The sequence below is a fragment of the Aythya ferina genome (assembly GCF_964211825.1).
Source record: "Aythya ferina genome assembly, chromosome: 10".
Taxonomy (NCBI): domain Eukaryota; kingdom Metazoa; phylum Chordata; class Aves; order Anseriformes; family Anatidae; genus Aythya; species Aythya ferina.
Window position 1 is genome coordinate 8,661,585 of NC_140306.1, and position 26,341 is coordinate 8,687,925.

General features: G+C 39.5%; 1 protein-coding gene across 4 annotated transcripts in view; it reads left to right on the plus strand.

The window, feature by feature from the left end:
• Positions 1–26,341, plus strand: part of FHIT (fragile histidine triad diadenosine triphosphatase) — a 565,148-nt gene that overhangs the window by 493,920 nt on the left and 44,887 nt on the right. The window contains exon 7 of one of the 4 annotated variants that reach the window (XM_084530546.1): positions 17,352–17,450. The exons of the other annotated variants lie outside the window; for them this stretch is intronic. Coding sequence (XP_084386672.1) covers positions 17,352–17,435 — 84 coding nt within the window. The 3' untranslated portion in view covers positions 17,436–17,450. Of the gene's footprint in view, positions 1–17,351; positions 17,451–26,341 lie in introns of those variants that run through there. 4 annotated transcript variants of the gene reach the window in all.

Sequence of the window (26,341 nt, forward strand, 5' to 3'; positions counted from 1 at the left end):
TAGATCATTACCAATTGTTTTCTACCTTGCAGATACCGCTATTACGACAAATCTATCATATCCTGGAGATCCTATGCAGCTTGTTATTTCTGTGTGATTTATTACACTCACAGTAGAAATGTTGTTAGTGAACATTGGGGAAGCAGTGAATATATTGAGAAATATCAATGTATCCTCATGTTCTGGCTTGCAGTGACAGTCAGTGATCCATCTCACTGACACTTACCTTGTTAACATTTTGATCAGATGGCAAATTTGTCATTTTTCATGGTAACAAGTATAAGTTTGTACAAGAATTGCAGAAACATGGGGAAGATAAAGGGTCCCTCTCTTAGTTTTTCCCAGTGTGATGTAATCAGTAATCTTTCTAGAAAATGAAATAATTACTTTGTGAAAAAGCTTATCCGCTGGAAAATGTGCCAGTGTTAGAAAGCTTAGATTTCTCTTCATTTGAAGGATTGAATGAGTTCTCTTTGCAGCCATTACTGACACTTTGATTAACACACCAAACCAACATGAAATGATAATATAGAACAAAAAGGTTTACAGGCAGATTTTCTCTCCTTGATTGTAGTGGGGAACACAAAAGATCTTACAAGTAAAAGTGAAGGTATTATCTCTGGGAAAAAAACAGAGTACAAAATACTGCAAACATGATGTTGCAAATTTCTTGTAATCTTCAGCTGAAGCTCACTCGCAGCTCAGCTCTCGACTTTGCGGCTCACCCGTTCCAAAGCTTGGCCATGAAAACTGTGCTCAAAGCAAAAGTGGACTACACAGGGGGCAGTTGTAGCTCCTAAAGTAATAGAGCTGTCTCTATGACACAACATCAGCCTGGGCAGAGGATGCATGTCCAAGCTTAGGGTCAGTACCAAACCAGGGTAAAAATAAGAGAAAAAGCCCTTCTTCTAGGACCTACACAAATTCAGTACCTGGAAGTTACTTTCATTCAGTTTTTTGCTTTTCTTCTTTTCTCAAGAAAAAATCTTGACTGCACCATTTCAAATATTAGTATGCACAGATGACAAATACCAAATGTAACCTTTCAGTCAAAAGAAAGGATAAAACAGGGCCAAACAAGCCATGCAGCACCCAGTTCTTCATTCTAATCTGATGATTAAAAAAATACTGGCTATATATGGCAGAGGAGTAGATCTTGAGAGTACTTGGACTAGAGTTTTATTGAAATGATAGAGCTTTTCATTCTCGATGTCACCTAAATGACCAGGAAAATCTGATCCTCTGCTAGGTTTTATCTTGTAGCTGTTTTTTTAATGTTCTTTATAATGCGCTGTCAGAATATAAATGTTTTGAACGTATTATTGGAAAGGCTCAGATTGTATTCATAGAACGCACACAGAAACTGAATACTGCTTCAGTTGTGTCACTTTGGTCATAACAGTACGGCTTTGAATTGTTAATTCTCCTAATGCTATGCATAGCAATGCAATAGTTCAGGCACCAGAGAACTCGAGCAGTGAGTCTTAATGCTCTGCAGCAATTTGAGAAAACACAATGTCATCTACTATAAGGTCTAATTGTTATGATTAATATTTAGCATAGGGAAGTCTATATAGAAGGGCACAAGTTACATCTGCTTGCTGAATTGAATGAGTTGCTGATTTTCATTTCCTTTTATTTTCAGCATCCTTTTCAATAGCCAAAAATATATGAGTACATGTTTGCTATAATATCTCTGGGGCTAAAGGCTCTGCCTTTCAAAAAGCCACTTCAGATGCCTGGTCCAAGGGAGCAGGTGGGCAGCAGCACATTTGTTGCTCATTGAAGTGTGAGCTGAGGATCTCTAACCTGGGGGAACATTATAGGTGCATCAGAGGTGCAACTGCACCAGAACACAGAGACCAGACAGACATAGGAATCAGGCTGATGAGGTGACAGGAGTGAACTCCAGCAGGTGACAAGAGGTGGCTGTCATTCCTGAAACCAATTGCAGTGTGACATCTCACTGATGTATTGGGGCCTGACCGCACAATCTTTCTTTTTAATAGTCACATCATAAATAAAACTGCATAATAATTCTGGTCACTAAAAAAATGCTTCTTCTGACTGAAAACGAAGGGACAATTAAAACAGAGAAAAATAGTTCATTTGCAGGAAAGAGCAAAGGAAGGAAGTTGTGCAAAATAGTTTGCAGGAGACAAAGGTAATAGTGAAACAGGTGCAATGAGAATAGACAGTGAAGTAAGTTTAAGAGAGCTGGTTGACAAGATATTGCTGCAATTTATCTTTGAGATCACACAGAGAGCTGACAGATTTCTCTAGGTCTTGGTGACATTCATATAAAAAAGTTCCCTAAATCACCAGCTAAAAATTTGGACAATGGTTTCTGATAAAGGGACATCGGAAAGCTTCACCTTCTGAAATTGGTGACTCATTACCATTATCTTCATCAAACAGCTGAGATCTTTCCTTTAGGAAGAGAGATGAAAAATTATCTTCTGAATGTACCATATTGCTTCTGATTCCAGAGAGGAGAAGGGAATTAATGTTGAGGATGGTGTTGTAGTAATTAGTTTCAGATGCAACGGGCTGAGAGTAAATCCCAACAAGCAGCAAGCAGGGGATTCACCAGCAGAGCAGCTGGAGGGTGGTACATTTTTTTAGAATATGCAATCAGTGTTGTTCATCAGTGCTTTGCTCCTTAATAATTAGAGCAAGATGAAAAAGAAAAAAAAAAAAAAAGGAAAAAAAAAAGGCAAAGCAGATTAATGCTAGGATCTCATTTATGGCTGTATCAGGAGTTAATGTTAAACTCTGAAGGTGGTTAACACTTTTGACTGAGATAGCAGATGGGGGTGGTTAGTGCCTGATTGTGGGAATGCAGACCACCAGCTTCTGTTTGGTGCAGTGGGAGCTGAGGACATCTGTCCTCATGTAGGCTCCGTAGAGTCCAGTCCCGTTCCTATTTAAACCAGTGTGAAGATATATTAAGCTTGATTTGCATTAAACTGGGCTCTTGAATTAAAAATTCTGCAGCAAGTACTCATGACATAGCTGAAACCTCTCTTCCCTCTTCATCTGAGGTATGCCACTGTTCCTCTTGGGCTGTTGGCAACTCTTTTGCTGTCATCAATATGGAGGGATTTCCTGGGCCTGACTCCTGACTCTCTTACGCACTCTGTTTTATCAGACAGGGGGGTTGCTAATTCTTGGCAGGAGTTTGTTATCAGACTGTGTGCTACATGCTGGCAAATTGCAACCTCTCTCTCTTCTAGGAGTTTTGTTCAGTCATTTACATTTTACATATTTCTTTAAAAGAATCTAACTTTTAACACGGATCATTTTGTTTCAGTGTTTAAGGAATGAATAAATGTATTTGTCCACAAATTTCCATGAAGGAAGGTATTCAGGTAATTAAAGGCTTAGATGACAAAATTTAATTGCTGTTGCAATTCATTTAGCTGCCATCAAATTAAACAAAACAAAACAAACAGGAAAAGAAAAAACAAAAACAACCTGCACACATCTTGAAAGAAAGTGTCGTTTAGTGAATGTCTGTGGATTCTGATGTCATTGGGTAACTTGTTCCTATTGGGCTGGATAACCTGGCAACAAACTGCAGAGGGGGCTTGATCCTGTGATGATCAGAAGTAGCAGTTATATTTACTAACAGTTTTGATACTTATAAAGCTAAGCAGATCTAAACCCAGATTGACATCAAAAGCTTTTTTCCTCACAGGGCTGGTCTTGAGACTGTTTGGAGCAGGTCCTCCATCTTTACAGTCCATCTCAGTGTAGCAGAGATTAAAATCTCAGAGATCTCAAGAACCAGTAAGGAGGCTCCTTACTAACACGTGTGCATCTGTAGAGAGTTTTCCTTAAGTTGAAGACAGTTCTAAAAATCTGGCTGAATGCCTGTCAGTTCCTTGGGTCAGACCCATATCTGTAGTGCTGGTGTTTCTACTCACCCTCCTGCCTTGGGTTGTGTACAAGACACAGGAGGAGCGAGCTGGGGGCACTTGGCAGGTACCCACGCTGGCTTTATTGAGGCAGCACAGGTCAAAAGAGCCAAGATGCAGTTCCTTGACTTTAGCTCTCAGGCACAGTTTGCTGAGGTCCCTGGCTGGCAGAGCTTCTTCTCTGCTCAGGCTATTTGGTATCTATTTCATAGTAAAGGCTGTTTTTACCTAAAAATGCTTTTACCTAGAAATGCTATGACCTCCTTTTTAATTTGTTTGTTTTACTAAGAATTGAAAAATAATGCTTATTTCAGTACAAAATTGCAAGCTGCTACATTTCTGTGATTTCTCGTCCATCACACCTCCTCAACCTTATTCTTAGATACCTGACAAGGAAGTAATATCATATGTGAAAGCAGTGCATCTTGCCAACAGTAAGGCTGGCATCATCAAAAATAGGTTGTGTGTGCCTTTATTTTTTCTCTGGCATCCAACATCAGCAGGGGGATTTTAATCTGAAGCAGAAAAAGCCTGAGCAGGGTGTTTGAAAACCAGGCTGTTGCACAGGTGAGTGAGAAGAACACTGAACTCAAACGAGGTTATAGATAAATATTGAGTTTTCTTCATTGCAAGCTTGACAAGCCACTTACAGCAGTTCACCGGCCTTTGCTAATGGATATTTGGTAATGTCCTGTATCTATAATAGCCATGACTTTATTTTTTAATGGATTTGAGGTTACTGTGGCTGAGAAGTCCATACATTGACTTCTTGCTAGTAGTGCTTAACATTTCTATGAAACTTTGCTGTGTTTCTTCATTTCTTTTTTTTTATAGAAAAATTACAGCCACAGCGCTGCTGAAATTAGGATGTAATGCATTTTTTGTCCAAATATTTTCCGTTCCTAAGAAAACCTTTTCATGGGAAAGGTGGACTTACTTTATTGTGGGCATGAGATACATAGCTTGGCCAGGATTCACAAAGAAACAAAAATGCCTTTGCGGAAATACTGTGGGTTTTATGAGTGCTTTTTTGCTTTTGTGGCGGGATGGCAGTTCTGTGTAGAGCAAGCTGAGTGGTTGCCCATATCTGTGTGGTATTATTTGTCTGCAAATGCCAGATTGTCTTGTCAGGAAATCAAACCCACACAATACAGTGTCGTTGCCAAGAATTATGTAAAGTTCTTTTTGTTTTATTTTATTAATTTTTATTTTCAGAAAAGGAGTTCTACTACTGTCTTTGCTTTGCCAGTATCTCATGCTTCTGCTTCTGTTCTGGCAGGACCAACCTAACCCTGTTTTGCCAAGAATAATGTATGTCTCTTCTGCCAGAAATCTGACAGCATTTCTTTCTTGAGGAGTTATCTATGGTTTGTTTTGTTTTGTTTTTTTTTACAACAGGTGGGAAATGATGGTGAATCTCAGGTGCCCAGAGCACAGATTGTGTCCGGATATGCTGCAGACAACCTGCAAGTCACACACCTTTTCATATAAAACTTTGGCTTGGTTTGGATAACATTCCAGCCATGTGTTTGCTTGGTGTGGAAACACATGAATTAGTCCCATCAGAAACGGAATGATTTAACTTTTGTTTAAGACAGTGTTTGTTCCACTAAGAATTTTATTAGGAATTTGGTGTTCATTTCTTTGGTGTCTTTCCTCCTTAGGGTTAGCATTCTGGTATATTCCAAAGATAAGTACATCTTCTTTGCCACCAATCTTCAAAATATTCACTTTTCAAAATATAGCACTTCATTTTAAAAACTGGTGCTGGCTTTGCATAGCAGAGCGTGTTGACTTTAAAAGGTACACAGTGTGAGTAATGGAAGATAAGAGGTTAAGGGAGAGTTGTTCCCTCTTGCTGTCATTACTGGGATGTGTGCCTGCATACCAAATGAATACCCCCCCGTTGGAAAGATTGCAAATGGACTGGACTGGAGACATCAAATGAAAAGATAAATTGATGGGAGCATTTTGTCAGGATGATGGACTGAAAAATACAGCAGGTACTTTCTGTCTTTCAACATAAACGGCTGTGTGATGCAGCCTGGGCTCTCCCAGCTGAGGGGCATGAGTGCCACTTGGCACTGGGCTCCCCCCTTGCTTGGGGTGGCTGCCTTCCTGGGCCAGCCCTATGGAAGGAATGTGATTTGCTATGAAAAATGTGTTGATCAGGCTTGACTTTGTGCCACCAGGCAGATTAGCAAATTGCTTCGTCTGCCTCCCGTTGCTTTATCCCAGCCAGCAACATCTAAGCCGTGATGATTTTGCAGGTCTTCATTAAAAATAGCTGTTTCTATATCTGATTACTGAGTCCCATCTGGGGAGAAACGATCCTTTCATCTGTGTATTATGAGGCCATATCTGAGCACTTTGATTCCATAACATAGTAAAACCAGACAAACTTGCTGTTCAATTGCTTTTCCAGCTCATCTCCAAGTTCTCTCTGAGTTCTGTCCCTGTCCCCAGCACATAATGGCTAGGGTTAGGGCATTTTTTGTTTTTAATTGCTCTTTTACTGCTAAATGCAATTTTCGTAATTGGTTACATAACTCCAGGGTTTTATTTTAGATTAATCTAACATTGCAATCATTCTGCATATGTTGCTCTTAACATTTGCCTATTATTTGGATTAATTTCACTAATTTATCACCACTGTTTAGGTATGCATTGTCTTTATAACACTTGCAACTGAATTAAAGCACACTTGTTGGGCTAAAGGCAAAGTTTGCTTCACTAAATCAAGCAGCTTTCTTTTCCTTCTCTGTTACTAGATATTTATGTAGGATTTTTCCAGTGCACTCCGTTAGTCTGCTTTAAAAAATGGCAAATATGCTGGTACATAAATTCAAATTATTTTAATTATAAAGTAAAAGTAATGGATAATGCTGACTTTTTTTTTTCTTTTTTTTTTTCTTTTTTTTTTTTTTGTCAAATTCTAAATTATTCCTCTGCATTTAAGCACCTAATCAGCAGCCAACCTCTCTCACCAAAGGTTAGCTTTAATATTTGTCTGTGTCAGTAGTGAAAGAAGTAGAAGTGGGGATTAGCTCGTATTTCTAGTAGGTGTCTGGCCTATTCATCTCCTGAGTCTAAAGTCAAATGGTCGGGTAGGGATGACCCAAAAGTCCATACAGTCTGTCCTCCTGAGCAAGGGTTGCATCATCAGATGCCTTCTGTACCCACAGAACAGATGTAGACATTTAACGGTGGCAATGATCTTTCATCTTTGTGTTTTCCCACCGGTGCTTTGTACAGAGACCAAGCACGTTCGTAATACAGGAGTTATGGGCAAATGACTTGCTTAAAGGAAAATTTACTGCAAGAAAGCGCTTCCGCTGTAAACAGGCTGTACTTCCATAAGTACAAATGCAGCAAGAGAAACAGAAACATTGAAATATTTCACTGGATATATATTAAGGTTGTCTTTAGGGACGTGGTAACAGAAGCTTCCTTCTGAATGCACATGAAGGGAACAGCACACAATTTATTGTTCAACAGCTCTGGCCAAACTCTTTTTAAATGAATACATGGATATATTTCTGGGATTCAGCATGTGAAAAACCCTTGTGGGATAACTGTGTGGGCATGATATCACGTTAACATACAACAGATACTGAGACCAACCTTTTCTCATCTGAATAGCTTTCCGTCGATGATCCTGCTGCAAACAACAGAAATTTGAGTTAAGAGTTTCTCAGATATGCAGTAGAAAAGGTAGCTTGTATTTTCCATTGACTGTTGTTAGGAAAAGAGGATTTATGTTGTTATAGAAGGATACAGGCTTGATTAATAAAGGGCAATTCACATTCTGGCTAAAATGAGGAACAGTCAGGGTGTTTTTCATAGCTGATCAATTCAGTACATGTAAAATGATCTTTTTAAAAAGAGATAAACTGATTCCCTTAGATTCCACTCTTCACTTAATTGCATGTAGTACACAGTGAATTTATTTTGCTATAGTGTTAACAGAGATTGCATATAGTTATTTTTCTTCCAACATGTGGTGCTTTGATGATTTCTCACAAATTACAATTTTTAATCTTAAATTGAAAATGTGTCCAGAAATTTAACTAGGCCCAGGCTTGCACTGTCGAAAATAAAGAAAAGGATTGCAGCTCTCATAAACCCTTATCCATGAGTAATTATCTTGTTATGTTAAAGTGGTTCTCCTGAATATTAAAATAATTAGGACCAACAATCTCAGCAATACTTTCCTCAGATGTTGTAATTGGCAGGGGGTGTTAACTAATTAAATGTATTTATATTGCTGGCTGGCTAAAGAAAAGGATGAAGCACTTATAATTGCAGAAATTTAGCAAGACCTCATATTTACTACAGAGAATAAACATATAGCTTATAGTATTGGTGACGGGCTAATAGCCAGAGACAGTAATCCCAACACTTCCTATGGGTATTTCTCGTTGCTCGAGGGGAACTGGAACAAGGAGCTTTGGCAGAGGGAATTTTGGATGCAGGTAGGAGGGGGCTGTCTCTCCCCTCACGGTGAGCAGAGTGGCTCTGTGACAGCAGCTGCAGCTTTGAGTCCTGCAGGACAAACCCCGACACTGGTGGGGTTCAACGGGGAAAGGCCAATGGGTCTGTGCAAACCTGCACAGGGTGAGCTTGTGCTCAAGGTGAACTGGGAGTCAGTTAAAGAAGCTAGCCAGCCCCAAATCTGTTTTTTCTTGTACAAGGCTAAAAATCAGTCCTACATGCTGGTTCCCCGGGTCTCACTCTCACCCAGTACAGCCCAGGGGTTTGGGGCTTGGGGCAGCATGTCCAGCATTGTTCTGCATCTCACCCCCCAGAGAGCTGCCAGCATCTCGGAAAGCTCTGTGCTCATGGCTACTTGCTCTTATTTCAAAGGTAGTGTTTTCTTTCTTTTTTCTTTTTCTTTTTTTTTTTTTTTTTTTTTTTTTTTTTTTAGTTCATAGGAAAGACTTTAAAAAAAAAATCAGTATAAAACTGGCTATTGTCTGACCTCTGAAGTAATCAATTTTGGATTCAGCCCTCTATAGCAGTTTGACATTTCAGGGTCAGCAGAACAACTTTCTGACAGATTGAAAAGCTGTGTTTCTGGGCCCAGGGTAGATTAGAGTAAAACTGGGCCAAATAAAATGAGGCTTCAAAGTGTCTCGCTTTTATTTCTCTGCTACTGAAAAAGGCAGTGAGGGCTAGTTTTAGGGAGCAAGAATGATAGAAATCTTGCCTCCTTCCCCCATCTCCCATTCCTGAGTTTCTCCCGTCTTCTTTTGGAGAAATCTGAAGCATGCCTGGACCAAGCCAACACAGAGTGGATCAACCCCTTGGCTCCGCTCTGAAGCATCCCAAAAACTGCACAGGAAAGGCAGTGCTCTGGGAAGGGTGAGACATGAAAGCAGGGGGACACGTCCCCTAACCCCAGCCCTTTGCTTTCTCCTCTCCTCCTCCAGCTTATTCCTTTTTAGAGAGGGGGGAGACCTTACAGCTTTGTTCTTTCTCCTGCCATTTCTTATTGTTTTCCCTGCTATCCCTCAGCCCATGTTCTCATGACAGCACGAAACAACTGCAGTCATTTTCCCAGCGAGTAGGAGCCCATTAGCTGTCTCAGACAAAACCCATCTCCCCTGCTCGCTCCTTGTTTTTAGCCTCCTCATAAATGAAAACTCAGTTCACTAGAAGGGACATATGTTTACAATCCCACAGCTGGTAGGTACATGTGTACCAGGAGAGGGTGCCAAGGTTATATAGACACATGTCACTTTTATCCCAGAATCCCATTTGGCGCCTGGGAACATCTTCGTGCTGTAACGCTGTGGAGGTCATTACTACACCCTGTAATCCTCCACAAAGGTTTTCCGTTTTCATTTATACACAGTAATAAAATACACATCTCAGCATCAGGCATTAGGATTAGTACTGACAAGGCTTAAGCTGAAATGTTTTAAGGATGCATTTCCGATGTGAATAGAATAGCTAGCACGCAGTGTGCAATTATTCTGGCTTCACAGAGGGAAGGATTTATGCTTCAGCACTGTTAACATCACAGTGACATCAACAGAATAAATGGAGTTTTATTTAAAATAAAGATTTAATTAATTTTCCATTGTAGTACTAATCTGGTATCATTAATTTATTTTGTGTTTCTAATGTTGATAATCCACTAGATGTATAAAAGGAGATGTCCATTCTAATTTCAGGGTCTCTTCACCTTTTTTAAAAAAGTTGAAATTCTGGGAATGGTGCTTGATGGCTCTGGACGCAGCTGCTTGGCAGCAGAGTGGGTGCATGGGAGAGACCCCTGCCCCGAACCCACCTTTCTTTCCTGATGTGGCAAAGCTTTTAGCCCAGTGCTTGTGTCCTATTGCTTCAGTATGTTCCTAAATATGTGTGAGCATGAGCACGAGCCTTGCTGACCTGGTCCCTATGTGTTTACAGCCTGGCATTGCTTGCTCCATGGTATTAAGCCCTAAGGAAGCTCGCAGCCCCCGAGGCACAGGCTGTGCCACTGCCACCTCCTCCCCATCCTAAACATCCGTGTCCTGTTTTAAACCAGCACAACAATAACATGTAGGAGGAGTGCTGCCTCCTCCAAAACTCCATCACACACCCTCGTCCTCAGCAGCAGGAGGCTTTAGACCTCTCCTCCCACTCCACGTAGTCAGGAACAGGCAGGTTTGGGACTGTTAGCGTTAGGTCAGAGGTTGGACTCGATGATCTTGAGGTCTCTTCCAACCTAGAAAATTCTGTGAAATTCTGTGAAAGCAAAGGCCTGGTGCAAAACAAATGAAAAGGAGTGGCTTTGTTATGGGCCATGATGTTTTCATAATTTTTTTTTGAGGGCAGCAGTTACTCAGAACAGGGGAGCCTGGCACAAGCGTGGTCAGTAGGTTATATATTTATTTTTAGTTTCTTTCCATTCTGCACTGCAATAAGCACAACTGGAGCCCAGCGGGTTCAGGCTGCTTTTACATTGCTAGACTTACAGTTGCTGGCATATTGGAGATATGAAGAATCAAGAAGCAATTTCATATATTGCTGTTGCCTCTGCTGGCAGTTTCCTGCCCTTCAAGATATTTGTTGTGATAGGAGGGAACCTCCCTCTCTAAAGGAAATGTATTTAAAAAGCCCAAGCAGCTGAAGGAATGCTGTATCTCAGTGTGCTTACCTTTGTGAATATGTCATTAAATTCTTCTGTTTACTTTTCTAATTCATATTTATTTTGTTAATTACAGTTTTTACTATCTCTGTATTTTAGCAGAAATATGAAAAATCACTCTGGTTATAACAAGGAAAACAGATCTGGCCCAAGAAAATCGTATGGTCATTACATCCATCTATTCTTTCCTGCATTTTCTGGAGTGAAAAGGTGTAGCTTGCTGCCTTGCAGGATGGCGATATTTTGATAGAAAGGAATTTGTTATCCCTCCAAAAAGAAATTAAAATGCCCAGAAGTGAATACCTTAATTCACCAGTGCTTTGTTTGGTGAGCTCAAGAACTCTTAGACGTCATTCTTTTGTTTAAAGGAAACTCACGTAGTTCAGAGCTATAGTGCCAACACACGCACCTGCCCCATGCAATGCGGTGATGCTGGAGGCTGTTAGCAGGAGCTACCTGAAATATACCTTAAAGTATAGTGGGCAGTGGCTGTCAGACATACAGTCCTGGCTCAGGGGTGCACAAAGGACACTTGTGCTTCTCCCTTTGGCACTCATACTGAGCATGTCCTCATGAGACCCTGCAGTCACGTCAGGCTGTACCATAATGGCAGTCATGTTCTGCAACTGCATAATGCCTTTTACAAAGCACCAGACAATAGCGTGATATTTTATAGGTGATAGAAATTCAGCCACTGAGAGGCCAAAATGGTTTTCAGACAATGTTGTCTGAAGTCAGACACCTAAATGGTCCAAAGGCTTGTTGCGGTTGGTTGATCAGGTCTCTCGGTGCCTTTATTTAGCTATTTAGCCTGGTTTCCAGCAGAGCATCAATAGTGTTATTACAGTGTAATGTAATTATTAGATATTGCACTACTGCTTGTTGCAGTTGGCACCCCCAGGCCCTGGAGCAGATGAGGACATCGGTGGCCATACCAAAAGGCCATCAGTGGAGGCAGCCTGGCTCAGGGAGGTGCTGGCTGTGTTCCATCCCCCATCAGCACAGCCATTGCCCCGTGTCTTTGTCTTGTGCCCTTTCTGATTTGAAGGATCAGACATGATGTCCTTCTGTGCTAGGTCACAGCCATTTCTGTACCTAATAAAGGGTGTGGGGACAACCTGTGACTCCAGACAGAGCTTCTGAGCCCACAGGTCTGGCATCTCAGAGGAGCTGCCAGCAAGTTGCGTCGTGATGCTTTCCCCAGGTGAAATTTGTGGGGATTTCAGGAGGTTGTTCCTCCAAGGAGCAAGTGCCCAGACCACAGAGCCTCTGTGTTCTTGAGAGCTTCCTACATAAGCCTAAGCAGAGGAGCAGAAAGCTATCAATCGTGTGTACTTCTGAAATCTGAGAATCAAAAAGGACATTATCATTGCAATCCATACTAGCGTCCTGTGTGTCAGCTTGCGGTACAAAGGAAATCTGAGAAAAATATCGTGTGGCAGATCCCTAGCAGAATGAATATTTTCCTGTTATACAAACTTTTCATGATGAAATGGTCTCATCTCTGTGGAAAATCATTGTATTGCCCCAGCTGTTGTCAATAACTTTTATGCATTGGCTGCTTTTTCCACTAGACAATATTTACACTTCTCCACTCACCCGATTGATCTTCATTTTTGCAGGGAATTTTTTGGGGGTAAAATATAACCAGTTTTTTTTAAAAAGGTAAACATCCCGGAATTGCACTCGAGGGAAGATATACAGTGTAGGCTTAGTGACAACTTAATAGCTTGTAGTATATCAGATGTCTTCTGTGCTGCCATCTTCTTGGGAAAAGGATTTCTATACAATGTATAAACCTATGCACATAGAAAACTATATACACTCCCTCATTTTTTCTCTCAGGTGTAAGCATTTTTGGCACTGGCAGGATGTATGTAGTGCTCTACAGGAGCAGCACTGTTCCTCTTCTGCAGGAAATGGAAGAAAACATTAATTCTATTTCTTAGAAATTCGCAACAAGCCTGAAGATTAACTGTCTTTTCACTGAATAGTGTTTACTCATTTCATAGGAAATGCATTATTTTGTTGATTTAGTTTCTATTTGGTATGCTAGAGAAATCAAATTTCCATACAGAAAAGTATACACAAAGGATATGACCTTTTAAGTTTAGCAGAGGAAATAACTGAGTGCAATGTAATTAATATGCCATATAAATGCCAACAACAACATTAATGCACCATAAAACCAGAACAGTTAAAATGATATAGTCTGGAAATGAAAAAGTTAAGTTTCTCTTAGCTTCATTAATTTGCTCACATTGTATTTCTGTGAAAGAAACAACAATCTTCTCATCTAAACCCAGAGAATAGATATGCAGGCAGAATACGCCTTTTTGTTCACAGGAAGCTGGGTTTTGCTTAAGGCTTGACTAAACTCCTAAGAGGTGTTAACTATACTTCTTCCATAGTATATTTTTTCCAGAGCTTATACCCTTAAGATTTTTCCTAAAACTTCATGAATGTCTGAGATCCAAAGCCTGTCCACACTTGTAGATAGGTCAGCAGCATTCTGTAAAACATTGCTATAGTTATACCATTATGCTGTAACAATTTCTAGTCTCAATATTTTTTCTGAAGCAGTCTTCTCATGCAGAAAGTCAGTATCCTGGTTATAGTCCAGTCTTCTTACGTAGGCAAGGTCTTTGCATGGTATAAATGCTTTCTAAGATTCAGATGACAGCTTGCACTTAACTTGAACAACTAGGTCTCTAGGGGAAAAGTGTGGGGTTTAATGCCCTTTTTATGGTTCTGGAACTCAAAAAATAACCACCAAATTCATGCCTCAAAAAATAATAATAAAAAAAAATAGGAAAAAAGAAATAAAGCTTTAGCTTAAATAAGAAGGGATCTATTCTTCCCTCTGTATGTGCACAACTGTTAATAATAAAATGTTAATGATAGTTATGCGTTCACATCAAAGGCAGACCAGAACCTTTCATCTCAGTTAAATCTTATTCAAATAATTAATGAAAATAGTTGTCTAGGAAAAGAGAAAAAAAAAATAAAAAAGATATTAAGAAATTCCTTTGTAGAGAATTGCAAACTTTGCTGCCCCTAGGGAGCAGCTCCTAGAATTGAGGACACCAACAAATCACGTTTAAGTGGGTCTGTCCCTGCTTTCCACCAGCCTTGACTGCATTGCATCTTATAAAAAATAAAGAAAAAGAAAAAAAGAAAAAAAAAAAAAAAGAAAAAAAAAGAAACATGTTATTGGCATTGCAATAGATAATCCAACCAAAATCAAATCAAAAATCCCTGACAAGGCCTATGTTATGAAAATAATCATAAATCTTATGCTGTGGTAGCTTTGTGCCAGCATTAAGCATTCTGGTCAGGCCTGTAGTCGACATAAAAAAAAAGGGGGGGGAAAAAAAGTCATTTGAAGTTCGCAAATCAAGTCTGCAGCTGTCGTTGTCTTCTGTGCACTGCTGCAGCAGTCCAGCAGAGCAAGCTGTTGGCTGGCCCCTCGCTTCAGGGCATGGATACAAACCTGGAACAAGTCCCTTGGTTTCCTTGAGGCAGAGAGGGATAAGTGCAGCCTGCAGCATTTGTTATGTGATATTAGAATCAGGTTTTGTTTCTGATGCCTTTTGGATTTCCTACAGAGGCTGAAGGGGCCCACTGGAACCCCTGCATCTGGGTAATGCATTGGTTTCTCCTACAAAGTTGCTTTTCCCTTTGCCTGAGCTTGCTGCACAAGAGAAATGGAGGTGGAAGCCTACAGCATGGAGCAGCATCCCAGTGAGGTGATGCTCCAGGCTCCTGCATGGTTAAGCAGCATCCCCATTGCTCACACATGACATATCAGTCCGAAACCCCAGGAAAAGCCATTTCATGGGCAGCAGGACTGCAGGCCAGCTGAGAAGGAGCTTGGGGGCTGGTCCTGCCAGAAAGAGCAGCCTGCTCCTAACAGCTCTGACTGTACAAACACAGTTTCTGCCTTTATTTCAGTCTTGTTTTGCATGGCACCCAGTCCAAGAGAAACTCCAGAAACATAGCCTAAGGATTGGCAGGAAGAGAAACAGAGCCATGGAGGGGCAGAGCACAGCTGTGCAGAAGCCTGTGATTGTTTCCTGCAAATAGTTTTCAGCATAGCTCCTTTACACACATTACGCATTTGTGCCCCTCTGTGGAAGAAAGAGGTGGCAGAAAATGCCTCACTGTTTGTTTCTGCACCAGCCACGAGTGGCAGAACAGACAAAAGAGTTGTGTGGGTCACAGGAGAGTGTGGGACAAGAAGGAATAGACTTCTGCCCTCATTGCATCGACTCTCCTGGTTACCTGCTCTGTGTTTCTTTTTCAGTCCTCATCAGATGTTAATGGGATATGTAGTCCGAAAGCAATGTTAGCATAGACAATGTCACTATTGGAGCGTAGTACCCAGGGAGGCAGCAGTTTGGTAGTTTGGCGTGAATTTATCTCATGGATCTCTACCACTTGCAACCCCTACCTCCTTCAGATCTGTGACTTCCACCAAAAAGACCTTGGAAGTAGAGGACAGTAATATATTTTAGAACTTTAGAGATCAGAAAGTTTTTTTTATACATAGATGTGCACCATAGAAGTGCCTATAAATAGATATTAAAACTTGCAATTTATAGCCTATCATTTCATGGCCTTTCAAGGCTAGAAATAAAGCCATATTCCACTGGGAAAATGAGATTTGTAGTTTTCCCTGGCTTAAAGCTCCTGTTACTAAACCTGATGGGCTGCAAGATATTGGACAAGATATCTGTCACTGGTCTGGAATGTATATAATATATATAAGTGTATATAAATTAAGGGAAAATGATGAACTTTCTACCAGTAAATGAACAAGTTAGGATATTGCAAGATAACTTGGTAGTGCCGTGGGGAAATACTCCCAGTGAAAGTAATTTTTTTCTTCAGTAACAATAACTTAACAAAGGCAATTAATCCACTACCCTAGCAAATGAAGTCAATGGCACAGTAACCTCCTAATAGTGCTCTGAGGTAAAATGAGCTCCGTTAATGCACTTCTGAAATCATTTTTGAAACTGCAGGAAGTCCCACGGCAGTGGTGAAGGCGACCTGTCTGAAGGACCTCGCTGTGAGGTCTGCTCACTCTGCGGCTGCTGGCGAATGGCTTGGGATGCTCTCGCTGCCATGCTGAGCTCTCATGCTTCTTGTGGGAAAGAGCAGCTGGTGTGACTGCAAAGATAAAGATTAATTAACAAAATGAGGGGCAAATAAGCGAGGGACTGAGTTTTCTCCCAATACTTGCTTCTCATTTATTCCTCTCATGTGTTTCACTGGGCTGGGTGATGTCTTATAGTGCAACTCTGTTCAAGGTGGGTAAGTGCCTTGCTCGACAGCAAGGACCTGGCTTGTACTGATTGCAGGGAGAGGAACGCTTGGCCATGTCACTTGAATTAGATGCCTGAAATCTGATGTCTCACTTGCTGTCCTCACATCTCTGTCCTGGCCTTGGTCTGATTTTTATGTGGAAGTGACCAGGATACTTAGACACAGTTTCCCTTATAAAAGGTTGGGTCCTGAAAGCATGAAGTATGTGAGCAAGGTATGGCTCAATTGCCAGAAGTTTAAATAAATAATTTAAATAACTTATTCAATATAAAAGAAGAATAAATGCCCAGCAAAAGTTAATATTCATTGCTTGTGCTGATGGTATCCCTCTGTCAGCATTACATATTTATTAAAACAATTTGGAGGTGTAAATTAGAATCAGCCATACAGGTGTGTCTGCTGTGTAACCCTTAATTTGAATCGTCAAGCTGTTTCCATCCCTTCAAATTCATTTTAAAAATGTATGATTTTCTCACCATCTAAGGTTACCAAGAATTAATCTAAAATAGTTTAAAATGTAACTGTTCTGTCCCAAACCAGGATTGCAAGTGAGATTCTTTAGCTAAAGAACAGTTTCAGATCTGATTATTTATTTGGTGAGACAGCAGTTGCTCAAGTGTCAAGTTCACTGTAACTTCATGAGATATAACAGCTTTTCAAAAAATATTGTTGCTAATTAAAAAAAGACTGTGGAGAGAGATGTAAATTTTAACTACAGAATAAATGAAAATTACTCTGTTGTGGTTAGGACACACAACAAAGATATGAAATTGCAGAAGAAACCAGAAACATTTTTGATGTAATTAATGTTGAAATGCAGCATCCATTAAAATCTGCCTTCCCTTTTCTTCCCAGCAATTCACTGCTTTCTATAAACAAAACCTCATCTTGGGCATATTGCATTTATTATGTTTGAGTTCAGTACAGAATTGATTTTTTTTATTATTTTTTTTTTGATGTAGGGAAATTTCAGTGAAACCTATTCAAGCAAACCACTTCAGCAAAATCCACAAGACTTCCCTGGGAAGGCAGACTATACAGACTGAGAGTCTCCAGTTGGAAAAGAGGCCAAAAAGGGATGAAATATAGAGATCTCTGAGATCATACAATAATGTGGAGAGGGTTACTAGTAGATAATTATTTGCTGCTTCTCCAAAGAAAGAACTGGAGGGGACACATAGTGCAATTTTGAAGCAAAAAAAAAAAATGAGACAAACAACAGAAATAGATGATGCATTATTAAACTGTGGAGTTTGCAAGCAGCCTTGTAGCTATGCTGGGTCTCCTGGCATTGGAAACAGAGGTGGTGGAGGGCTGTGACTGGTGTTGGTGAGGCCTCACGTTTCTTGTCCCATGGAGAAACAGTACTGAGTGACTTTGGCAGAGCCCAGGGGCATTCGTTCTGGGGTTGCACCATCTGTTGGGTCTGGGGAGTGGGAAGATGTGTCCCACTGAATTACAGACTGAAGCCCAAGTTAATGTGTACTGTTTAAGGATTCTTTTGTAGCAGAGACTTGGTGACTGAGCTTGAGTGAAAATCACTGACCTTGGACAATGAGTGCTGTCTAGCAAGCATGGGGTTAAATTTGGGGAAAAAAAAAGGCAACAGAAGCACTTTTTTTAATAACCTCCATCAAGCCTCAGAGAGAAAGCAAAGCAATCTCCCAGAGAAGAACCTTTTGAGTCAGACATTTGTCAACATTGGCAAGGACGGACTCACTCTTTCTTCAAGAAATGTCCATAGCTGAGTTTTAACCAGACCCTGGTTTCTGCACTGCTGTATGCCCCCTAACACTGCTGGCCTGGGCCGCATTGGCAATAGCTGGGCCTTTTGATCAGTATGATCAGTACAGCTGCACAAGAGGCTCTAATGAACGACAGAGGCACAATGCGTACGCTGCCTGATTGGTTCAAAGTGCAAGAGACCTGTGAGGGTAGGTTTTTAATTGAAATATTAAATTGAAAAGTTTGCAAATTATGGGTACATTTTCCGTTTCTGACCTCTTAGGTTAGGGTACCAGGTCTGGGACTGCCTCATTAACTGTAATAGCTCAGCTTGTAGGATCTCCATGTTGTTTGATGAGAGAGAGATCACATCTTCCCTGTAATTTAGGAAGAGACATGCACATCATTTTTACATGAGGGCTGAGGTTCTCTAGCATTGGACTGCATCTGAATTTACTCTAACACTGTAGCTCAGCGAGGGGGCAGGACTCTGCTCACTGGGTATTTGGTAGCTCAGGGCTTCAGAAAGTTTACATATGAAGCTGCACATGATAAATGAAGGTAGATATTGATAAAGGGACATATGTGTTTGCAAATTTCCTAGCAAAACTTGCAAATTAAAACATGTTTATATATATAATGAAGGCTGGCAGTTTTCTCTAGCTTGGATAGTGTAAATCACTCTTTCTCCTCGTAATTTGCATGGAAATGCTGATGGCTTTGAGTTAGCTGTTACTGTTACTTTTTTTTTCCCCTGAAGCTGGACTTCTTCTGTCAAAGAAAATTTAGTTTAAAAATCTCCATCCTCACACACTATCAGCGCAGTTCATCTCTTCACTTACGGATGTACTTCTGTGTGTACACATACATATTCCTCAAGAGAGGAACACAGAGTGTTTGTTATTAGTGTGTTGTGTGTGTTTTTTTGTTTTTGTTTTTTTTTTTTTTTGTATAATTCTCACATCTTTGAAAAAAAATCAAGCTCTAAAGAGATGAAATGTACTTTTAAACTGGCAGAGCAGTATCTAGAAACCTTCCATAGTCATGTCTCTTCAAAATTGCTGGAAAAAAAAATGTACTGAAGGCAGAAGATGAAAAATGAATCTCTGAAATTGCAGCAGTACCAGCACTGGGTGAAGCGGGTCTGAGAGAGAAAAGCTCTTACAGTTCACAGAGAAGGACTTTGTACTGAAAGTATATCTCATAAGTCCAAGGAAATGTCTTCGATGTAGAAAGGGGGAGGGGAAAAAACAAAGACAAAACAAAAACCAAAAACAAACACACACAAAAACAAAAAACATTTTTGTGAGAGAAACTACTTCCAAAGGTGGCAAACCCTCCTGACTGACTGCAAAGACAAAACCCAGAAAAATGGCCTGAGTCTCTCAGAGCTACAGTCCTACCTGGAGAAGGACCTGGGCCAGATGACAAATCACAAAATTGTAGAATGGGATCCAGGATTCTGGCTTGGCTGCTGGGACACAAGACAAGACTCAGGTACATCAGCCAGCTGAGCCATTAACATTAGAGACTGCTTAACATCACCGTTATCACAGCTTAGGGGTTTCATTCCCAGTAGCTGGCAGTGTGACAGAGCATGGCAGCATCAGCTGTGCTCATTCAAAACACCGTTGCAGTGCTTCATCCTTTCTAGGAATCTCCAGGGCCCTGCTGGTCCCTTTGAATTGCAGTAGCTGGTCTGCAGTATGTAGCTGGAGGTGCTGAGGATATGGCAGTGTGATGCTAAGGTACACGTGTGCCTACATACCTGTACACTACACCCTTGCTCAAATGTCTAGCCATAAGATCAGACCCATTCTCAACTTTTCTTAGTAACCTGTCTCTGTTTTTTTGTTTGTTTGTTTTTCCAAAATGTAATATTTGTGCATGGTTATGTAAATTAAAGCCCTCTCCACCCCCAAAGAAAACTCAAACTTGAATAAGGACCAATTAGAAATGCGTAAAATGCAAATAAAGGAGCTCCATTGCAAGCAGCCAAACGGTTGGCATTTCTTGTTGGTCAAGAAGCGAAGAGGGAACAAATGACTATTGGGTTAATGGTGTTTGTGAAGGTGATGGAAGTAACATGCATAACACTTTTCCAGTGTTTAGCTCAGTCACTTTTTCTTATTGTCATTATTTCCTCAATGTCATTCAATCTAGGGTCTTGCTTCTGATTCCACTGCGATAAACTGTTTTGCCCCAGAATATTCCCTTGCTGCCAGCACCTGAATTTGTGTAAAGATTTCTTTGTGTTCTTTCCTGTTCGTTGCCTACAAGAAAAATAACAACAAAATCTCAAGTATGCATGGTGATTGGGACAGAGAAACTCCCCAAACAAAAAACAAACTTTCTGTTATGCTAAGAGCTGAAAAGACATACAATAAATTTACGAGTTCTAATCAACTTATTTACACTTTACAGATATTACTAAAGACCAATTAAGGTCTGATGTTAGCTGAGCAGCTTAATAACTTAAATTATTAACATTTCTGTTCAAATGCATAATTTATATACAAATGGAAAAAGTAATGTCTGCTGCAATTTAAATTTTATCTTCAGTGTGTCTGTATGCTTTGTTGCATACACATTTTAAAAAGGAGCTTTCATAACTATGATTAATCCGTGGTCCTGCATTAAAACTTTTTTTCCAATCTCATGTTTTTTCAAATCGTTAATAAACGATATGAATCTCAGGAGAGCCAGAGAATCACACAAGGCGCAATACAATATCACCATCCCAGAGAGACGGATTAGGATTTATAAACTCAACAACTGCAAATATAAGAGTGAAAGGAATTAATATTCAATGTGGAAGGTGTGTGCCAAAACAGAGCAGAAGGTGTAAAGCCTGCAACATATAAATCATGTTTGTCTCAGTGGATAAATCTCATTCAAAGAATCCCCAAATGCAGGATGTTCTAACCAGCTTTGCTGCAATATTGTATGTAAATAGGTGGTGGGAAGTGTGATGAAAATGGTGTCAGATCAAGCTACAGCTCTAGTAGTAGGAAAACTAGGCTTAGAGAGAAAAGAAAAATAGAAAAAAAATATTTCACTGGTTGAGTGGAAAGTACAATGAAACCGATAATAGCAGAAGCTATCATTTTCAGTGCTTTGCAACTGAATTCCTGAAAATTTTGATGAATTTCAGGATCCTCATTAGCTGAGAACTGGACTATAAAATACACATTGGCAATTTCATCACCATGTGGCAGACCTCTTTAGTTAGCTAAAGTGTCTGACATACTCAAGTTTACATACTCACACAGTGTTTTTACACAAGATTCCCATCAGATTGTCCATTGCTGTCATCAATTTAATATAAATTTCACTAGGAGGTCAGCGCCTGAGATGATCTTAAGTATGGGACTGATTTATAGAGAACATGCTCTATGTGTGCATACACATGCATTCCTTGTTATGCAGACTGGCTAGTAGGAGAACAGCTAAAGATGGTAATTTTTTAATCCCCTTTTTAGAAAACATCAGAGAGAACAGACATTTATTTTTGTTTTGTGGTTTGGTTTTATTACATCAAAGAGATTATCCCGTGCAACACAGATGTACTTTGAATAGATTCTTGGAAATACTGTAAAGTTTGGGGATTCAGAAACAACCAGAGTCTGAAAACTAAGTAGTAAACATAAGATTTGTAGGACTGATTGTTAATTGGGCTTCTTCAAGGACTGGATGTTCTGTCTTTTTAGCTAAAAGTCAGCAAAGCCATGCTATTATTCCATCCAGAAAACTACACGTGGAAATTTAAAATCTTTAATCGTTTTTAACTTTGTCAATAAGGGCCTCCAAACCATGCTAAGAAATAACACTGGTTTCAGGCTAACATATATTTGCTATTTAAAGGCTCTATTCCAATAGAAATAGCATATTTTATTGAAAATAGCTATTTTTAAAAGTACACAGTGAAGATTTTGAAGATGGAAGCTGTTAGGTTTCCCACTGATAGTCTAAATATTGTGACATTCATTGACCTTGCGCTCCCTAATATTTTTCTGATGCACTCGAATAATCTGTCATAACAAAACTAATACAGGTACTGAACTCATTCTTTAATCTTGTTTTTAAGGCACTTATATAAGGGGCTGAATCTTCAAAAGTACTGATTATGAAGCACTTTCATTACCTTATAGAAACCACATCAAGCATCTAAATGAATCTGTCTGGAGGTACAGTCACGGAATTTTCAAAATCATGCAGAGCATTTATATAGAGGAATTTTCGGAGCTCACAGTGTTCTAAGGTCCATTCTTGTTAGTGAGAAGTTAAGATCTATAGGCCATTTCCCCAGGCTCTCTTGCTCAAAATAAATAAATAAATAAATAAATAAATAAGTAGCCCCCTGCTTATTCCCCCCCCCCCCCTTTTTTTTTTTTTTTTGTTTGGTTTGTTGTGGTTTTTTTGTTTGTTTGTTTTTAAATTACGGTTGTGTATAAACCTGTGTGATGGAAATTCATTACTGGATTTACACAGCTAAAACCCACTGTTTAACACTTGTAATACTTACTCGAGAAAGCAAACTGGAATAGGCTGACTCCTGAGAAGAAATAAAATTAAACATGGATATAAAAATGAAAAAGATCACACTTTGAATGAAATTAATGAATTTAAAATCAATTTGTTTTTCCTATGCCCTTCAGTCTGGATTTTTTTATTATTTTTATTTTTACTTTTACTTTTTTTTTGATACACTGCTTAGCCTGTTAGTGGTTGAAAAAGTGTACACTTATAGGACAAGCATTTGGAGAGATACTGTAGGAAACTAAATCTCATTTACCTAGTCTTTTGGGAATTTATACCATAGTCTTCCCTTTGCAGTACACATGGATACCAGCTTCATTATCCGTTAACTAGGAAAAGGAAGCAGAGTTCTTATTTCAAGCTTTATCAGGACACCTGAGGATGTATTTTCAACCAAACTCAGCAAGGCTTCCATCTTGCAGTAATTCAGGGTTTTCTCTTTCTGAGGATCCTAATGTGACAAGTGACATTATAAATGACAGCAGTTTCTCTGTATCTCCACTTTGTAAATGCATTAATTATAGTGGAAACTATCTGCTTTCTCATTACAAGTATTTGGTAGTAACAATAAAGGATGAGATGAAGGTATTAGCTGTACTATTCTGTGAAATCCAGAAACAAATTTTCTGTCTCAGGGAGATACCATCCAAGCACACTGCATACACTCTGGTTTAAATAAGCAAACTGCCCATGTCAGTCCACCTCACTGAATCAGAAAATGCATTTCAAGCAAATAAAATGTCACTCTGGTTTCTTGCAAATCTTGAGAGGTAAGATTTTATTTAGCTGTAAATTTACTGAAGAAAGATTCCTTTAATATTTTATGACTCTAGTGGATTAAACCTTGTATAAATCAACAAATTAGCAGTCACACTATATTTACGTTCAGAAGAGGGCTAGAGAAGGTGAAGGCAAAATTACTTCTTCCTGGCAAGTTGACCAAACTGAAAAGCTAAATTGAATGACTTCGGCATGCTTAGAGCAATGCAGAAGTGAGGTGAGGATGATAAATAATACACACTGACTGCAGTTAAGTCAGGTGCAAAGTAGGAGGATTTTTATTATTCTTTGAAGTTTTCTTTTTCTCCCCCTTTGGTGTGGATCAAAGACTTCTCAGTTTTGGGGGGTTCTTTAGGAACTCATAAAATTCGTAAGACAGTGACCTTCATACAAATATTTCTGCCCTGGAATAAATATACCTATATCAAAATTTTCAAGTATTGCTTATGATACTGGCCAAAGAAGAAGAATCTATATCTTTCAAATATTTGAAAGCACATTGTCTTCTTATATATACTCTTTTCTTTTGTTTAAATTAATAATTTAAATCAGACAAGAAGTACAGATAGATGAAACCAGGTGCTCCAAGTGTGGAGTGGGCTTTGGAGACTGATCTGAAACAGAAGCAAATGGTCTTCAGCATCTTGTGAGTATGTTGAATGATTTTATTGTACTTTCTATCCACCAATTTAGTTTCCTTCTAAGCAGCAAAGTATTGTGATGGCAGAGGGGGTGGCTTTGTGGCCAGACAGAGAGGAACAAATGCCCTCCAGTAAAACACTGCTGCCACATTCCACCCTTCTGTTATAAACATAGGATGAACCTGCACATCTGAGTCTGTTGCCAATTTGTTTTTTTGAGATCCAAAATCAGAACGGCACCTTTGGGAGAGAAAACCTGAGAATGAGGTATGCTTACAACACATGAAAACATCTGAAATGCTTTTAAAAATTCAAGCCTTAAGGCAACTGGTTTTCTGAAAACAGAGTATCCTACAGTTGGTAGTTTAGAAAATTAATGCAAAAACACCATCTGCTAAACTTCAGATGTATGAATACTATTTGGTCTATAGAGAGTACAGACTGTACAGGAAACTATTGATCCCCCATCTGCTTCAAAATGATCTTTTAAGAATTTCTCTCACTGAATCAAGTACTACATTAGTAACATAACATTATATGGAGCACAGCATCCCAGTTGCTCTTAGAGATGCAGTAAGTAGAAATGTACTGCTATCATTCTTCAGCCACCATAACAGAAAAATGCTTTTGGCTTTATGCATGTTTATTTCCTGTGTAGCCAAAAAAACATGATATAAATCTCAATTAAATGGCCTTGTCTCCAGATATCATGGGTTTGGAGGCGTGCATTGTCAGATATTCCTGGGGTAGACCATACCTTGCAGAGGGGTAGCTTCCTTTGTATCTTCTGTCTCTTAATTAATAATTAGATAATATCAAGATGGTCAACCACAAGGAAGTGTTACTGTAGTTTATGCAGTTCTTGTCCCTGAGTTCAGTGGGGCTGAGATTTATATTCTGAACCTTCTGTTCAAGACAAATACTTCAGCTTGTGCCAATGGACTTGAGCACTGACTGAAGGCAGTGCCTCCCTGAGCACAACATGTGTTCCTTCAAAACCCCTTCAGATCTTCGTGATGCAATGGGACCCAGGACCTTGACACCTTCTTTATGTGCAAATTCTACCATATTTCTAGACACTTTTCACTGACCCATTCTTGGGTATCCATTAGAATTGTTTTCTGAAAAGAAGAAAAGTCTTTTGTGCCTCTTTGTAACAGAGTGGATATAATTAGGCATATAAAAGAGTAGTCAGTCTAAAATAAGCACAAATCATTTGCAGAAGTACACTCCTCCTCCCCCCCCCCCAAAAAAAAAAAAAAAAAAAAATGGTGTGTGTGTGTAACTTTCACAGGGTAAACAGATGCTTAATTTGTGTAACTGTATGAATGCTATTTTATTGTTGTACCAAAAGATACATGGTTTTAAAAATGGTATGATTTGCTGTTGTTCTACTTCTCCTGAAATAAGAAGCCGCATGCAGAAGTAAAAATCTGGGATTTTCGGCAAAATGCCAGGTTAATTCTTATTTTGGAATTCCAAGATTTCGTCTCTGAATGCTGGTTCAGCTTACCAGTGATGCAAAGGTAACCAGAACTCTGGCTTTCCAGCCTTTCATCCTGCATCCTCTTGTGAGTCCTAATTTCTTAGGGACAGCATGCAGCCTTATCTAGAAGCATTAAATTAAAAATACTCAAAGGACATTCCGTCTCAGTGGACCAGATAAGGATTCCAGCAAGTGTTACGCAGGCTGTCAGTAACCTGTGAACCTTAACTCAGGAAATGGTGGTGCAGAATTATCAGTCATTTCTTGCACGATTCACAGCCCCTTTTGCAGATCAAATTGGCTACACTCCACACTGAGTTCCATTTACAAATTAAAGGTTAATATGTTAGTGTTACCAGTGATATATTTGCTCAATCAGTGAACCAATTGTTATACAGCCCCACAGCTTCAAAAAACAATTATCACCGTGACTTGCAATCATCTCTAAAGCTTTCTTTTGTTGTGTTTAGAACCATGTCTAATGCATAATACTCATGTCTGTAGTATATGTATGATAACTATTAATCACTTTTAGACTATTGTGACTAACTTACATAAGGAGCCTGGTTCAGGAAATTTTTATAATAGTTCAGTAAGTTACATGCTGCAAAATTTTGTGCATTGTATTCCGTCTTTCAAAATTCTTGGCATACAGATCCCAGCTGTTGCACTGGCATATTTCTCCTTGCAGTCCTTCAAGGTTTGCACCGTTTCCTAAAAGTACATTATGTCTTTACTGCCCCTACTTGTCTTTGCACCTAACCAGCTTGGCCCAGGATCA